The 18,949-nt window shown below is 43.1% G+C and overlaps 1 protein-coding gene across 1 annotated transcript in view; it reads right to left on the bottom strand.

The window, feature by feature from the left end:
* LOC146785483 (thiamine transporter 2-like) overlaps window positions 1–18,949 on the bottom strand; it is an 826,847-nt gene that overhangs the window by 221,031 nt on the left and 586,867 nt on the right. Inside the window, exon 4 of the mRNA XM_085633336.1 lies at window positions 11,142–11,334. Coding sequence (XP_085489462.1) covers window positions 11,142–11,334 — 193 coding nt within the window. The remainder of the gene's footprint in view (window positions 1–11,141; window positions 11,335–18,949) is intronic.

The raw sequence follows: 18,949 nt of genomic DNA, 5'->3' as shown, positions 1-18,949 counted from the left end.
ATTGTGTACATGTGAGACGTGTAAAAAATAAACAGATATGGATAGGAACCCATATGATAATTTTGCAAAAGTGAAACAGGTAGGAACCCATATTGTATGCGAAAAGGACTGAAACTCTTACATAAAGACGCACCCCGTGGAGAGGTACAAACAATGTGCACTGAGCAAATGGAATAGACCCCATGCGAGACACCTCGAGTGGAGGTAAAACGTTGTGCACCAGTAGTGCACTGTAGCAACAGGACTGGAACCCGTGCGACACACCTCGTGTGGAGGTGAAAACATTGTGCACTGCAACTGTAGCAATGGAATGAGACCCATGCTATTCACCTAGTGTAAAGGCGAAGACAATGTGCACCATAGCAAAGGGAAAAACAACCCAAGGAACACACCTCATAAAGAGGTCAAAGGACCGTAACCTATGCAACATACCAGTGTGGGGCAATGTGTGCAAGAAAGAACATGTGGGTGGAAACCCATGACCTGTTCTTGTATTGACTGAGGAAACACTGTGCATACATGTAAAAACAAACAGTAAATGAGCTCTTTAGACGAGCAAGGCATACCACAAATGAGTACTTAGCTAATTGTGAGTACTATAAACACTAGAAAAGATGCACTATCCCAAGAAAACAATAAGTTAAAATAAATGAAGTAGTCACCGTGGTCAAGAAACAGCTGAAGCTTGCAAAGTGTGGGATGCAGGCAGGGAACGAAAGAGTACTTTGATTTTCGAAGAATGACCTTTGAAATTACTTACAGTTCATCTTATGTCAAATGAGGACATCGTTTAAGTAGTGACTCGCCGACAAATTGCTTAAAGTCTGGAAAACCGTGATGTGTGTAAAGCGACATCTGTTGCCAAAATACATGAAGTCTTAACTGGTGTGTGTGTCACCGTTGAAGCAGTACACAGGAGAAGTCGCTTTAAACAGGGTCTTTGAAGACATGGTTGGCAAAATTCGAACGAGAGGAGAATAACGCCACCAATCACAAGATAAAGTCACGTTGCAGACGCCCTGCAGGATGGTTCACGGAGCGTCTGAGCATGAACCATGAAGAAACAGCAGAGGACAAAGAACACTGAGGACGTCACAAGGATCCACGCAGTCTTGAAGATGGAGGTAAGGTCGCTCGCACAAAGGGAGCACGCGCTTAGTTTATTTAGAAATTGAAGAAGGAGGTTTTCAAACGCCAATTTCCCAGGTGTCTCAAAACGTACAACAATGACGGACAAAATGTGCCTCACCATCTGGGCCGCTGAGCACTGCCGGTTCCATAATGTAAACATCCACTGGCACCAATTTGAAAAGACCAAATGTCCGACTGCAGAGCGATTGCACTATGTGTACTCACAATCGTGCACTCCTTAACCAGGCAGTCTCTGCACCTGATGAGCAATAATTAACTACTTGACAGACATGGTCCCCGCACTTGCGAAAGTCGTAAGACCCAGTGAAACACTTTCCAAATGTTTTGATGTGTAGTAGAGCACTCTCCCCTGGCAAATACAGAAGGTGGCAGAAAAGTTGATTCTTGAAGTGAAGGGACTGAGAGGCAGGTTCAGAAGATGCGTGCAAGAGCACATAGAGAGGCTCGCCCGCACCTAGTCTGAAACACACACCTCAGGCGGTAGATAGGGTCCCTTAAAAAGTAGAAGTACCTTGAATAAGTCAGTCACTTGGAGGCGCAGCAACTGTGAAGAGTGCAGGATTGTAGATCAGGAAACTTTGAGTAAAACAGGAAAGCATAGGATTGTAGAAACACCTAGGCTGGTGCACACAAGAAATAGCACACTTCTTCACAAGGGAGTGTAGACAACGATGTGTGGGGATGAAGACAGACGTTGTTGAATGACAGGCTTACCCTCACTGAAGGCACAGCACAGGACGCAGACGTCATTGAATGGCAGGCTTACCTTCACAGAAGGCACAGCAGAGATGCGTAGAGATAATGGGGAGTAGACACCCAAAACTGAAAGGGCAGCACTTGAAGTAGCACTTCCCCAGACGCACAGGAACACGAACAACTGGCAGACTGGTGTGGGCGACTGATGTAGAGGTCACTGGTGGGGTCAGGGATGCCAGTTGCCTTAGATTAACTTGAATTGAATTGATATGTACCTTAACGTTGCTTGAGGTATGAAGAGGTGACAGAGGCAGGTTCTTTCGAAGATCGTCGCCAAAAACTTGTAGTGATTGAGTCAGATACAAGTGATGTGTTTCATGTAGCTTTATTCAAGATGATACAACAGACCCCACCAGGAGCAGCCAGCATGCTGCTCAGCCCAGTCAACTGTGAACAATTGACTCATAACATTCTATAACATGTCATCACAGGAAGATTCTACAGGCAGGGCATGAATAGCATTGAACTCAGGATATAACACTTTTGTAGTTCAGGGGATTCATAACATTGTGTTTGGACTGAAGTATTAAATGCCTAGGTGTCTGTGTTTCATTTATGACATGGTTTAGAGTTCTTTCACCAAAGCACTCTCGAGAGCCAAAAGAGCAACAGGATAAAACATTGTCACACATGAAGTGCACATCGATGTTCCATTTTAATATGATTTTAAAACAGGGGCTGCTCATCAGATGTTTTTATCCTGTTCATCTGTCAAGAGGGATGACCTGCTGACAGACCCATGAACATGAATCTTAAAAACGTGTACTAATGTGAAATTGCTGGTTTCATTTTATGCCCCACCACTTTCAAACTTCACCTTCTACCACTGGCTTTCCAATGTGTTTGTCAGCAAAATGAAAGTGGGCACCTCTTAGCTCCATACTCTGGAATCACCAACAGCCCCAGAATCTGTACAAGTCCAAATTGTTCATTGAGCTGGAGGGTCACTCCATATTCTATTCCCAAAATCAGTGACTATGTCAGCAGCCTAGAGCAAATTCCAGTCCAGTGCATTTCACAAGTTCAAATGTCTTGCCATCCAGAATTGGTCAGAGAGTCTATCTTCAGTGAAGAGTCTAGGAAGTTCCTCTTCCCATAATTCACTGCTATAGTCACTAACAATGTGCAGATGACCACATGCAACTGCAGGGGGCTGCTCCGGTATGAAACTCTATGGATGTGCTCCAGACAGCCCAAAAAAAACAAAGAAAAATGAGAGAAGAAGAATTGGAGGATGGGCTTGCCTATTCTCAAACGTATACATCCTCCACCTTGCAAATGCCATTCTTACACAAAGTAAATGTTCGTGGAGCTGATGGCTAATTTTAAAGGCGCTGTTGTATATATATAAATCATATTGTTAGTGTAGCGTGACCTTCACGATCGGGTGGTTGGTGCTCGTGGAGATCACGCGGGGTTGTGTTGTTTCAAGAATGGAGGGTTGGTAGTGTAAACGTTAGAATCGGTTGGGGGGCATTCATGAGATGCACTTGAAGGGTGAAGACTGAGAATAAACTCCGCTGCTTCTACAACCAAGTAGTCCTGTGTTACTTGTGTACGTGAGTGGATGACAAGATACTTCTCTACACTGGCGACGAACGGCGAAGAACAGGAGCAATTTCGGAAGGTTTTTAGAAATAATGAAGTTACATTGGAAAAAAAGAGAAGAAGGGATTTGTATATCCACTCATCGGCGTGTTGCGTTATCAAGCTGTAAGGGTGAAATGGAGTAAGCGAAGACGGCAACACTGAAATTGTGAATTATTACGGAAAAAAAAAAGAAAATTCACTGGTTTAAACGTGGAAAAGACTTGGAGCGGAGAATAAAGGGAAATTATTTACAAAGGAAAATGCAGCCGCAGTTCATACAACGTTTACCGTAAAGGAATAGAACACAGCTGCAGCCTGTATAGATTTGAATGCGGTGATCGGAGTCCTTGGCGGCCTTCGGTGATTTTCTGCTACGTAAGGGTATTGTGGTCACGTGAGGTAACGCGAAGACGTCATCCCGCGTTACCATCACAACACGCTGCAAACATCACCCGTGATTGGAGAGCCTGTATTTTTGCGTCCTTTGGTGAGTTTCTGCCAGTAAGGTCAAGTTGCGATCACATATCGTAACGCGCTAGTGTCATCTCGCATTACCATCTCAACGTTGTGCAAATATTTTCTTTGATCTGCTGCACATGAAATAATATACGCGGAGGGAAAGAAGGAAACTACCGATTTGCATGAGGACAGGCAAAAACGCGGAGCAACTTTTTTTTCTCCCAGAAAACGAGGTAAAATAAAACCGATTTGATTGTGAAGTTAAAAGGCACCTTATATTGCTTGTGTGAGGGAGAATAGTGACTTGCCTTCTTTTAAGATACTGTTCTTTTTGATGTAAAAAAAAAAAAAATTTCAGGAATTGTTCCGCCTCCTTCTTTTCTTTCATCATCAGGTGACCCCCCATGCCGTGGGAGGTCTGGGAACCTGTGTTCTTGGCTTATGTGGAGGTTCTTGAAGGGGATGATTGTGAACCAGAAAGGAAATTATCATTATTGAAACATTGTCTTGGGGGTTTTGGTCTAAAGGAATTTACCACACTTCCTGCTTTAATTAATCCTGGCAGAATAAATGCATACCAGTATGCTTCATCTCAATTGAATATTCGTTTTGGAAAAAAAAAGAATGTAGTAATGGAAAGATTCATCTTTTATTCACGGAAACAACGTCCAGATGAGTCAATTGAAGATTATGTCTCTGCTTTAAGGTCATTGGCAAGCTCATGTGCTTTTGAACGAATCTCATATGAACAAGTTTTGAGAGACCAAATACTCATGCGAACCAATAGTAAGAAGGTCCAAGAGAAGGTATGGTCCACTTCTGACTTATCGTTGAATGCTGCCATCGACATTGCAAAATCTTTAGAACACTCAGAAGAATTTGTAAAAGAGATCAGAGGTAACGAGAAAGGAGATGTATTCAGCATCAACAAAGATCAAAAGGAACACGTCAAACAAAAAAAAAATATAAGTCAGAGAACTGATCATACAAATAAATATGAGAACAAAAATAAGAGTCAAAGCACCGGTCCAGATAAACGGAATTACTCTTTACAATGTTTTAGGTGTGGGAGTTCAAATCACTTAGCGAATTTTAAGGGTTGTCCAGCCTTTGATAAAGTGTGTTCAAAATGTAATAAGAAGGGACACTTCAGTAAATATTGCAAAACTGTCATGAAGAAAGTAAACCACATACAGTGGTTAGATGATGAGTATAATAGCAATGATGAAAATGAAAATGAGATCAATACGGTGATCAATATGTGTAGTGAGGTTGGGAAATCAAAATTTCCATCGGGTATAATTAATGTTGATGGGAAAAATTTTAAATTTCTTGTGGACTCATGTGCTCTGTATTCTATTATCTCAGCGAGAGTTTTCAATGAGAATTGGCCCAATAGACCACTAATTCATCCTGATGTATCTCCAGGGGGTTATACTGGTCATAAAATTGATCTAATAGGCTACTTCAATGCAGACATAACGTTCTCTGGCCAAGGTACTGTTGGGAAAATTTATGTAGCAAAGTCAGGAGAATCCTTATTAGGGTGGCCACATCAATATGAATTGGGCATTAGACTTGACCCGAGAGCAAACCCTCCTGTGTTTGCAATAGATTCTGGTTTCCGGCACGGGTCAAACTTAGTAGATAAGTTGATTAGTGAATTTCCAGGTGTCTTTAGCGGGAAACTGGGGAAATACGTGGGTTTTGAACACGTGATCAAACTTGATGAGAACACAGTTCCCATTCGACATAAAGTAAGGAATGTGCCCCTTTCTTACAGGAACAAATTGAGTGACATGTTGAAAAATTTATGTAATGAAGGTATCATAGAACCCATAGAGTCCTCCCCATGGGTTTCTCCCATAGTCATTTCGTTAAAATCTTCAGGGGAACTCCGTTTGTGTGTTGACTTACGCAGTCTGAATCGCGTAATCTGGGTAGACGCTCATCTTCTTCCCAATTTACACAAAATGGTATCCAGTTTAGGTAATGCACAAGTCTTTTCATGCATTGACTTGGCGAGCGCTTACCATCAGGTAGTTCTTTCAGAGGACTCTAAGAATTTCACAGCTTTTATAACCCCGGATGGGTTATTTAGATACTGTTGCATGCCATTTGGATTGGCTAGTGCAGCCTCTGTTTTCCAGAGATTAATGAAGGAAACCTTGGAGGGACTATCTGGAGCAATAGCTTTTCAGGATGATATCCTGGTTTATGGGAAGAATGATGAGGAGCATGATAGAAATCTTTACAATGTGATAGCAGCACTAGCTAGGAAGGGTCTTACTCTGCGATTGGACAAATGCAAATTGAAAGCCAGGGAAGTAGAGTATTTAGGACACACGATTAGCGGTAAAGGGATTAAACCGAAGCAGAAACATATTCAAAGCATTGTTAATGCTCCAGTACCGTCATCAAAAGAACAGTTAGTTGCCTTTCTGGGGCTCACCGAATTTTATGCCAAATTTATTCCAAATTATTCAGTTAAGGTTGATCCTTTTAGATGCTTACTGAAAAAGAATGCAAAATTCATGTGGTCAGAAAACATGACTCAGGCATTTGAGAATCTAAAAGAATTCATAGTAAATGCACCCTGTTTGAAACCGTTTGTTCCAGGGGCCAAGTGCATAGTCATGGTAGATGCAAGCAATCTGGGATTAGGGGGTGTTTTGATACAAAAGGACGATTGCAATGAGTGGATCGTAGCCTATGCATCTAGAGCATTAAGAGATGCAGAAAAAAACTATTCGGTGATTGAGAGAGAACTTCTTGCCTGTGTATGGGGTGCAGAACATTTCAGAAGTTTTCTATGGGGGAACGAATTTATTATCAAAACTGACCATAAACCTCTTGTGTTTTTAATGTCTCCTGGGGGTGGGAGATCAATGTCAGCACGATTAGCAAGATTATCATCGAGATTACAATCATTTCGGTTCAGTATTGAGTATGTTCAAGGTAAAGCAAATATGCATGCGGACTGTATGTCAAGGCTACCCATTGTTGGTGAGGAACATTACCAATATGATGACTGTGAGGTGGCTTTCACTACACATGATTTGAATTTAATACATGGTATGGGGAAGAATTTAAGAGAGGAGGATTGGATGTTGGAAATGGAAAAAGACAATGAATTGAAAGTGGTAAAGGAATACATTGTGCAAGGTTGGCCAGAGATAAGGAAGGTGTCGGGTGACATGTTGAGTTTTGCGAAAATTCAAGAAGAATTAGCACTTGAAAATGGATTGGTTATGAGGGGGGACAAAATAGTTCCACCTTTTGGTCTTAGGAATACAATTATGGAGATCGCTCATGAGAGTCATCTTGGAATTTCATTCACTAGAAGAAGGGTTAGGGAAGCATTTTGGTGGCCTGGAATAGATTCATCCATTGAGCAATTTGTGAGTAAATGCAGTAGTTGTTCCAGTAGTGATAAATCTGCTGTACCTTTACGGGCGGAATTCCACCCTGTTCCTTATCCCAGTGGTCCGTGGAGGAAATTGGGCATTGATATCATTGGTCCTTTTCAAGTGTTGCCAAAGGATAAATGTTTTGGTATTGTACTCATTGATTACTTTTCGAAGTGGCCAGAAGTTAAGATGGTTAAAGAAGTCACTTCACAGAGTGTCATTGAATTTTTAGATGAGACATTTTGTCGGGAAGGCATTCCGCAGGAAATAGTCACAGACAATGAGCCTCAATTTATCAGTAAGGAGATAGAGGCATTTTTGGAGAAATGTAATGTAAAACACAGGAGGATAGCTGTTTTCCATCCAGAAGCAAATGGTCAGGTGGAACGATTCAATCGTGTTGTGAAGGAAGCAATACAGTTGTCCCTTAAAGGGGGGTTGAATTGGAGCAATGCATTGCAATCTATGCTATTGTCTTACAGGACGTCTCCAAATTCGGTAACTCTTGCTAGTCCATTCGAATTGTTGAGGGGACGTAAACCAAGTACTAGTTTGGTACCATGGTGGTTAAAGAAAAATTGGAATGATAAGGAATTTAATGCTATTGATTGTGAAGTTGTTAGGCAAAGAGTTAGTGAGCAGAAAGGAAAAATGAAATCTATGATGGATAAGAAAAGAGGTACTTGTAGCAAAGTAAAGGTTATTGTTGGCGATTTTGTTCGGGTGAAGAGGAAGGAAAGTGTTCCTAAAGGTTCACAGTGTTGGTCAGATCCTAAGAGGGTAATAGAAGTGTTAAACAGTGCTGTACGTATTGAGGGAGGAAGTGTCTGGAATTTGAACAAGATTTCATTGTTTAAGGGTGTCTCTCATTTAGATAAAAGTGTTGGGGTGAGCCCAGATTCAATTGAGGATCACAATGAACAGCAACCTCATTGTTCAAAATGGGGTGGTGAATCAAGGGGAAAACGTGAACATCGTTACCCAGGAAGATTCAAGGACTAAACCATGTGCTAAAAAAAAAAAAAAAAAAAAAAAAAGGGGGGAAGATGTGTTGTATATATATAAATCATATTGTTAGTGTAGCGTGACCTTCACGAGCGGGTGGTTGGTGCTCGTGGAGATCACGCGGGGTTGTGTTGTTTCAAGAATGGAGGGTTGGTAGTGTAAACGTTAGAATCGGTTGGGGGGCATTCATGAGATGCACTTGAAGGGTGAAGACTGAGAATAAACTCCGCTGCTTCTACAACCAAGTAGTCCTGTGTTACTTGTGTACGTGAGTGGATGACAAGATACTTCTCTACAGGCGCCATCAAAGTTGTCAAAGCTTTTGTAATACACATTCATTATGAGGTTTGTGAAGATTACTGCAGTTCTGATTGCATGTATTATCCACAAACATTACATTTATTGAAGGGGAACTACTTCAATGAGACTACCAGGTGGGAAGATCAGTTCAGTCGATCCCTTCCAAAAGTCCAACAAAAGTGTGTCCCTGAGGTGCTTTAAATGCAATTTGTAGAGTCCCTCACAAGCAGACACCACACAAACTGTTGCTAAAACAAAAACACAGGGTAACATTCACAGGCAAAGTAAAAAAAGTGCACAGGTGATAACAAAATCTTAGCATATCACTCGTGTCATAAAGAAACTCCATTTGTCTCTCCCTCATGCTTGAATTCACTTTAAAATGGCATGCATCACTCACAAAGCCTTCCTGTCAGGTCTTTCCCTCTGTTTGAATGACAAACTTCTCATCACAGGAGAGAGAAGAAACACCTGAAGGAAATATGTCAAATTTTGGAAATTCAGAAAGTAAAACAAATACATTGACATTAAATAAAGCATTTTCATGCTTATCCCCTAGACTCTGAAACCATCGGCACAAGGCTCTCTGACTGAATCCCATCCTACTGTCTTTTAGTAGAAACCAACAAAATACCAATGACTCAGAGCATATCTGAAAGATGAACCCTATTATTTCGAAGGCAGAAAATGCCTTCTTGCCTTCCTGGCCAACAAAGACTGGCCTTGGCTTCCCTGGTTGAAGTCCAGTCGCTAGATTTCAATATCATCGCCTATCAGGTTGTTCTTGCGGCTGAAGAGTTTGCCAAGCGGGCACCAAATCTGTTTTTTTTTAAAGAAGAAACTCTCAAAAACAAATAAAATGAACACCCTTGATGCGAAATAGGTTTTCTCCCAGCATGTTGGGCCATTGAACAATTTCTCTGCCCTGGTCCTCTTCAAAGTGCTGAGAAGGGAAATGTAGGGACTGTCGGTATGACGTGGTTGTCCATTGGTGATCAGGTCAATGGTTTCCACTGGTGAAGTCCATTGAGAATCTACTATTGAAAATCCTTTGGTCCCCAACTCTTGTTGGGGCGAAGAAGTGCAAGATTGGCAGGATGGCTGATCTGTCAATCAATCAATCAATCAATCAATCAATCAATCAATCTGATCTGTTTATCGGTCTCTTGACTTAGGTTCAGTGTGTTTCTTATTTCATGATAAACACTCAGTTGACATGTGGCTAGGTCAGCACTATACAAATACCAAATTGAATAACTATAAATTAAAATAAATCTGAAGGACTCCATGTAAGTTGTAGCTGCTTTTCAGAGACTAGCATCACATGTGTTTGATTCTTCCTTAGCCTTACCAGAATTTTAGAGCCATAGACATTTCATTAAATCTCTCAATCCCTCCGTAGGTCAGTCCATTTTTCTGCACTTAGGCCCTTATTTATGGGGATTTGGCTTAGGGCAGCGCAGCAGGTCAGCTTGCTGTGCTGCCCTATGCCAGTGTGAAAGGGCAGGAATGCCTCATATTTATGCAATACGGTGAATTCTTGCTTCTACTCTGTGCACTGGTGCCTTTTCAGCAGCCTAGCACCAATGCAGGCACACTTGCAACATGGTGCAAGGGTGCCTGTGTTGTCAACAGGATTATTCTTGTGCAGGAAGGGACACCTTCCTGCACAGAAACAATCCTAAGAGGCAATTTCCTCTTTCTATGTGTGCTGCAGAATGCAGAATGCAGCACACAAAGAAAGAGGAAAAATGGAGGAAAAATTAAGTTATTTCTCCTTGTTACGCCTCACTTCAGGAGGCGTAAGGTTTTAGTGCTCCCAAGGTCTACATGCTCTTGTTTATCTGGGCAAGTGTCAAAATCCATGAGTGCTCCAAGGGAAAACCCCACCACAAAGCCCATGGAACGCTTCCTGAGCGTGGAGTAAGGCAACACAGCTATTTGCACGCCAATTCTGCTAGGCCATTTAAAGCCATGTACGGTGGCATTTCATGGCCTCATAGATATGATTTTGTGATGCGCGCTGCCAGAGTATCACAAAAAGGGATGCTCTGGCAGTGCGAGGGGCTCGTAAATATGCCCCTTAGACTAGTTCTTACCAGCAATATCACATGTTGCTTCTGCTTCCTCTATTGCAAATAGTGAGACACTGCTTCCTCTACCTCTACCACTCCCTTAACCAGTGCAACACAAAGGGCATTTTACTATTAAAAAATCAAAACTATTAGTTTTTCCAATGTTTACATCCCAGTGGTTTGCTTTACATTCTGTTAAATATTTGGACGTTGGAAATACTGCAGTGCCTTTGTACAATATCATCTCTGTACAATTGCTCTGATGAAAGGTAGCATTGTCTCCAAGAACGGATTTGAAATTCTATAAAATCCTGTAGGATCATTAAAATGCAAATTTGTATTTATTTGGGGTGTTAGTAAATTATAATGACCAAAACTAGTGGATCATACTCACGTTGTTATAGTGATCAGAAGCATGTATGATGCCTTAAATACCATATACGAAGCATAACAAACCCAGATGTTAGCAATGAGGCGCATGAGAAACACAGCTCCAGCGTCCAATCCAGTAAAAATGGCCAGAGCCAATTCTCCAGAAAGATCCCAATTGATTTTGGCATAGCCCACTGAAAAGGATGCCACAGCACCTAAAAAGTGGCAAAAGGAAAATATGAAATTACGTTTTTCAACCAGCACACAACAGTCCATGTTTTTTTATTCTCATAAATTGACAACTGTTACTTCCGCGCTCCACAGATTAGAGTAGTGCCCCCCCAAACTTTGTATGGGAAACACTGGATTAGATGATAGTTCATATTTATTTATAGGAGGGACTCTGTGTACCTGAATCAAGCTTGGTTAGCCCGACAAATTAATTGTTCTCCACTTGAGATACAACAGAAAACCCAATACCTCTATGAAGCAATTTAAAGACTACAAATTCTGCGCCTTCAGGAGAGAGAGACTACCTGGCAGTGAAGTGGGGATGAAGCACAGAAATCCGAGATGGCAAACTTATATAAGAGATGGTTAATGTATCAATCATGCCAATGGCATGGCAGCAGTGAGCAGAGAAAGATATGGCAGGGTAAATGAAGTGTTGTATTACTGTTGAGATGGACAAGGACTTAGGCCCACCCTGAAAAAATATAGTTAAGCGTGTGACGATCTACTAAAAATAATGATTAAGTCATCAATTAGCTAGCTGATCATCAAGAGTTAGAATTTGCTATCTTTAAATTGGGCTTGGTTCACAACTGGGCTTCTCTCTTTAATGAAATACTCCAGTTTACGGAGATAAGCAAAAGGAATCAGAAAAGGTCTCAAAATTATTGTTTAAACAAACCTTGTCTTATACATCACATAAGCAATTTCTACTAACATGTTTATATGATGGAATGTGGATATTAAGATTAACAGCACTATGCTTACAAAACAAAAAATCACAGTTCGCATGATTTTATTACGCTATTGTAAATATAGGTTCTAATACTTTAAAACAAACAAACAATAATAATTTGACTTACTAGACCTAAGACATTTCCTTGGTAAGTTTTGTTTATCAGCCACTGACCTTCTCAAACCAGAATTTGGTTGTATTTCACAAAGTCATGGTTGATATGTTGAGCTGCAACAATATAGCATCAACAATATTGGCTTATATATTATTGTAAAGGCAAATGTACCTAACTGTAGATTTTCTGTTCTTCAATCCACATCTGCATACCTTGAATGGTAATTGGCAATTGTGGATGCAATATTTTTCCAGGTAAATATTTCAACCAAGATATTGTGGTAGAACACCACAGAATGTACTAAAGTATTTTGTAGTCATACAGGCTAAATGCTCCAATTTGCTAAATCGAAGCCTTTGCGACCACAAAATACCTTTGTGGTATGTCACTGAAATGCAATTTGGGTTTGTGAGTACAGTCTGATTCGCTTTTTGGGTGAGCATGTTTAGGATGTAACTTCCAAATAGTAATACTCAATAAGATGTATAAATGTTTTGCAGTCGAAATCAAGTCCAAACCATTAATATTTTCTCAACTACGCAAATGTAGTGGTAACACATGTGCATTTGGAGTGGGGGTCCCCAAAGGACCTCTTCCATTTTGTGAATTTATTTATTTATTCTATTTATCGAGTTTTTTATAACACATACTCAATCCAAAGGTATCAGAGCGCTTCACAGAGTTTGCATAGCAGTAATTGCATGAGTTACATTTGGAGGAAATAAAGATTCACCGTAGCAGTGTATGAACGAAGTATACGAAAGACATTACGATACGTTGACAATACATTTCCGGTAGATACAGTATAGATGTATATACTGCTTTCAAGTTGACATAGCTGCAATTGCACGAGATTACATGTGAAGTAAATAAAAATATATAGCAACAATATATGAAGGACAATTTATGGACAGAAGTATAGATAGACGCTTTCGTTCTGAGGTAGCTAGGATAGGGGGGATAGAAAAGACATCAGTTTTCTCCGAGGTTGTGATGCTCTGATTTATTTAGAGTGTGTGGGATCGGAGCAAACAGACCAGTCAGATGGTTTACAGAGGAGGGTTTGGATATTGGTGAAGAGAAGAAGTTGCAGTTTCTTCTTCAAGTGAGTTAATGATTGATTGTCATGTTAGTCCTGGGGCAGCGAGTTTCAGATTCTGAGAGTATTACCGGAGAAGGAGCGGGTGCGAGATTTCTCTTTCTTAAATTTTGGCGGAATCAGAAGAAGTCTGTAAAAGCTTCAAAGAGGTCTATTTTGTCCAGATTTAGGCAAGCAGTTTTGAGCATAGATCCTGACTCAATTGGAAGCCAGTTGAGCTGCTTCAGAGTGGGAGTGTTGTGGTCAAAGCAATTTTTCCCCAACAGTAGTCTAGCTGCTGTGTGGAGTGTAGCTTTCAAAGGGGCTAGGTGTGTTTTTGGGGTGTCCGTAATCGTTGCTGTAGTCCAGCTTGGGGAGGAATAAGGATTGAACCACAGTCTTTATGTCTGTGATGGGAATTAATTGTTTGATTTTTTCATGATGTTACAGCATGTAGAAGGCACTTTTTGCAGAGGCATTAATATCTTCCTTCATGCTCAGGTGACTGCCAAATGTAATCCCCAGGGATTTAACAGTGTTCGAGAGGGACAGTTTGCAGTTTAATGCAATTAGGTTGCCGCGCCAGTGATCTACGGGAACAGATTTTTTTTTTAGGTTAGATAAAAAGGAGTTCGGTTTTGATCAGGTTTAGAGTAAAATGGCTGCTGGTCAGCCAGGATTGAACCGTTGAATGAGTGCAAATTATGTGTTGGCAATTGGGGTACTCGTGACAGGTTTCTTGTTACTATCCATTTCGTTTTTTCCAAGTTTCTCGCATTACTCAGGTTACCGGTTTCTTTTCTTCTTGTTTCTTGGTGCAGTTGGATGGCACGCAGTCTTGGGTTTTTGGTGAGAGATGCTGCCAGGGATCAGTTATTGACTCATGGTTGGGGAAGGTAGATTTTCTTTTCTTGGTTTCGTTTCTTTTGACTTTCCCCTCGTTTGTTCGGTTTCTTGTTTCTTTTGATCACGTTACTGGCAGCAGATAGGTGGACCGCAGTGGGTTCTTTTTGCGAGGTGCTGCTCAGGCTGTGTTTGATGGTTTCCTCTCTGGTCTGGTGAGCTAAATCATCGCCAAATTGTTGAAGATCGATCTCAGGACACTTCTAGTTAGGTTACATTTAGATTTATTGTAGGACACAGCCGAGTGCACACCTCACCAGCTGACCAGACCCTCAACTGACAAGAGAAGAACACTCCGGTAGAAGTTAGAACACACATAGGTATTCTGTGAGGCTAAGGAGGTAAGAACTGTGAGAAGGTGGCCTGATATATGCTGTCCACTAGTTCTAGTGGACACCTTGGATCAGTCCAAACAACCCCTTATGGTGAATTGGTTAAAGACAGCCTTTATTGAAAGCTATCCTAGTGGTAGCTATGGAGAGCAGCCTTCAGGCTAAGTCTTGAAGGAATGTAAAGCAGCTTGTTTTACCAGTCTATAATCTCTTGAATGATCAAATGAAAGGACAACCACACCAGGTATATATTAAAAATATATGTATTTAGGATAAAACACACCCCTCTAGTCTCTTTATGAGACTGGAGTTCGAAGTACTTAATTTACAAGTTAGCAATCAACAGTAATAGCACAAATACACGTTTAGGCCCTAGGGCCGTACCAAACCATATACCAGAAAAGTGGTATAAGAACCACGACTGAACTAGACACAAGGCCTAGAGCCTGTAGAATCGCTGGGACCCCAAGGAATCACCCAAGGTAGTGACACAGGGGACCCACGGGGACTGTATGCAGTGTGTGAACACAACCGCGGGTTCCCGTTAGCTTCTATGGGCAATGTCGCGGTTGGAAATTTAAAGATTAGGGACACTTAGAATAGAGTCAGGACCAAAACTTTTGGACTTAAGAAGTTCTAGGGCTAGCACCATTGGGAGCACTGGAGTAATTGAGTTACCTCACCCAGGGAAGCCAGGTGCATAAGTGTCTTTTGGTGTCGGGTTGCGTCGTCGATTGCAATGGAAGCTGGCAAAGAACTGCTGCTGCCGTGAAGAGGAGAAGTGTCCAAAGAGATCCAAGCCTGGATCTGGGATGGAAGGATCCTGAAAGCAGAGGGGACAGAGTCTGGGTCACTAGCCAGTGACCAGGGGCAGGATGGACCAATGCCCACAGATGTCGGGTGCTTCAGGCGAGTTGATGGGTGTCTTGACTCTTCAGCCACGAGGTCCAGAAGGTGCCGATGATGACCAGGAGCTGGATTCAAGCTGTCCCATAAAGTCTGTCGAGTGCTGCGGTGTTGGCGACCGGATTGGACCCAACAAGCCTTGGCAACGGCAAGTCACTGGAATTCAGAGAAAGGACTGCGGTGCAGACCAGCAAGGTCTGGGGGACTTACCCAGCAAGGGTAAGTCAGGGCACATCTGGAGCAACCAGGGAAGCCCAAGTATAAGAGGAGTTGCCTTCGTGGGGACCTACTAGCCAAGAGGCTAGTGATCGCAAAGGAGCCTTGAGCAGTCGCACTTGAAACTGGCCCACGGGTCACTCGTGGAGTGGAGGCCAGCAATCTTCGGTGCAGGAAGTGCTCATGGCTGGGGCTACTCGGAGCCCAAAGCACAACTTCGAGGAGGACCAGGAAGATAGTGTTGCTGCAAAAGTTCACGGTGTCCAGGGGTCATGGATCCATGTCACCCATGATAGCCACAGGCCTCAGCTTTGCTGTGGACTCAGCGTAGCCTCGGGGAAGTCTGGAAGTCTACCTCTGGTGAGGCAAAGACTTTGGCGTCCAGCGGGAGCTTCAGCGATGCACCGGTCAGTTGCTTCTTTGGTGCCTGCCAAGCAGGGGAGTCACTCCTTGACCCCAAGGGAGATTTCTTCCGTCTTCTAGTCGAAATAGAAAGTCGAAGGTCCATGATATATGTTGCAGAGTTTCGTCCAGGGTAATCTAAAGTCACGAGGACTGGGTTCCCATACCTATACTAAGTTTGGGGGTTGGACATACTCTAGGGACCCACCTATGGGAGGGTTTGGAAAGAGGGGTGGTTACACCCATTTCCTTTGTCCAGTTTTGTGCCAGAGCAGGGGCAGGTAGCCCCTTCAACCGGTTTGAACTGGACTATTCACAGGGACACCAAGTGTGCCCCCAGTGCAGGACTTCAAAGCACCAGAGAGTGCTCCCGCTCAGCCCCAATACACATCTGCCTGTCTGGGGAGGAAACCTATTGTCCAGGACTCCCCTGCTGGAGTTTCGGTCAGCAGCGAGAGGCCAGACCCGTGTCTGTGGCAGAGGCATCCATTTTGTGATGCCAGGGCTCAAGAAAGTCCTACCGGGTTAGACCAGTGTGAACATGTCTCTTCCTCTAGAAGGGTGGAACACTACCCCCGCCGCCAGAACTGGTGGGGGGTAGTATTCCAAAGCGCTTGACACCAAACACGACATGTTTCCGTGCAGCCATCGCAAAGTTAGCATTTACTGCGAGGTTATAATGCATTTAAGAGTAGATGGCTGCACCACAAACAGCATCAGAGGAGTTACTCCGAATGCTGCAGAGGGGCTCTACTCATGCAGGGGCACCCTCTCACATACAAACCAAGCATTCTGCCTTCAGGATTGTTAAGGCCTGCCATAGGAGTGACTTATAAGTTTTATATGTGTGTGCAATGATAGTGATATAGGTAGCCTATACCACTGTAAGGGGTGCAAGCACACCCTTACCCAGGCTGCAGTAGCAGACCTGTGGTGCCATTTTGGAGTGCTTCCCAGGGGTGGCATAATACATGCTTCAGCCCCTGGTAGGCCTCTGAGGTACGTATGCCCTAGGTACATAGTATACCATATACTAGGGGCTTATTAGGCACTCCAGAATCCAATTAGATATGTACCTAATGTACATGCAAACCATTTTAGAGAGGAAACAGCTAGGCTGTGGTCCTGATTAGCAGGGCCACAGCCAGACTAATGTAGAAAAACAGTGAAACACCAGCAAAAAGTGGGGGTACCCAAGTGAAGCAGATTCTACTCTCCTACACAACCCCCCCCCAAACGCAGGGACATTAAACTAACCTTGACCAGTTGAGTCTTCATGTTCTAAGTGGAAATACCTAGAGAGTCCATCTGCATTGGCATGGTTACTCCCAGGTCTATGTTCCACTGTAAAGTCCATCCCCTGTTGGGAAATGGACCACCTAAGCAGTTTGGGGTTTTCACCCTTCATTTGTTTGTCTGAACAAGGAAGTGAGTGCCAAACAAGTATGGCCTCAACTTCTTCAGAGCCCAAACCACAGCAAAGGCCTCCCTCTCAATGGCTGACCAACGTTTCTCTCTAAGCGTCAGCCTTCTGCTTATGAAAGCTACTGGCTGATCCTGACCTTCATTGAAAAGCACCCCCAGTACAGCCCCTACCCCCAAGTCAGATGCATCTGTTTGGACAATGAACTTCTTGGAGTAGTCAGGACTCTGCAGAATGGGAGCAGTGCACATGGCCTGCTTCATGTCATCAAAGGCCTTTTGACAGCTAGCTGTCCACTGAACCTTTTTGGGCATCTTTTTAGAAGTTAAGTCATTCAGGGTTGTCACTATTGATCCATACCCCTTGACAAATCTCCTAAAGTACCCAGTCAGGCCTAATAAGGCTCTCACCTGAGTCTGGGTAGTTGGAGCAATCCTTTCCATTATGGTCTTGATTTTGCTCTGCAATGGTTGAACCTGGCCTCTACCTACAAGGTGACCCAGGTACACAACCTGACTCTGCCCTATCTGGCAGAGTCATAGTTAGGCCTGCTTTTTGCAGGGCCTCCAAAACCTTCCTCAGGTGGACCAGGTTATCCTCCCAGGTGGAGCTAAAGACAGCAATATCATCTAGATATGCTGCACAAAAGTCTTCCAGGCCTGTAAGGACTTGATTCACCAAGCTTTGGAAAGTGGCAGGTGCATTATTCGAATCAAAGGGCATTACCACTAATTGATAGTGCCCACTAGGGGTAGAAAATGCTGTCTTTGGCTTTGCATCATCAGCTAGTCTGATCTGCCAGTAGCCAGCTGTCAGGTCAAATGTGCTTAGAAACTTGGCTGAGGCCAAAGTGTCTATTAGCTCATCTGCCCTGGGGATGGGCATCAGTCTTAGTGACTGCATTGAGACCCCTGTAGTCTACACAAAACCTCATCTCTCTTTTCCCACCACTGGTGTGAGGTTTAGGTACCAGGACTACTGGACTAGCCCAAGGGCTAACTGAGGGTTCAATCACACCCAAATCCAACATCTTTTGGTCTTCTGTCTTTATACAGTCCCTGACATGGTCAGGTTGCCTGTAGATCTTATTCTTCACAGGTAGACTGTCCCCAGTGTCCACTTCATGAGTGCACCAGGTGGTCTGACTGGGAGTCAGAGAAAACATATGTCTAAACTGGCTGAGAAGGTTTCTGCAGTCAGTTTGCTGCTGGGCAGTGAGGCTGCCTGCCAAGGCTACACCATCAATCAGGGTTCTGAGAAAGCAGGTCAGGGAGTGGGTCACTCTCGTCCTCCTGTCCTTCATCAGTAGCCATGAGCAAGCCCATGTCTGTCCTGTCAACATATAGTTTAAGTCTGTTGACATGAAGTACCCTATGGGGACTCCTAGGGGTTCCAAGGTCTACCAAGTAGGTAACCTCCCCTTTCTGTTCAAAAATTGTATGGGGGCCTCCTCATTTGTCCTGGAGGGCTGCTGGGGCACAGGCTCCA

The sequence above is a fragment of the Triturus cristatus genome, chromosome 11, assembly GCF_964204655.1.
Source record: "Triturus cristatus chromosome 11, aTriCri1.1, whole genome shotgun sequence".
NCBI classification, from domain to species: Eukaryota; Metazoa; Chordata; class Amphibia; order Caudata; family Salamandridae; genus Triturus; species Triturus cristatus.
The sequence above is the reverse complement of the archived record's forward strand: the minus strand, read 5'-3'. Positions and strand labels throughout refer to the sequence as shown.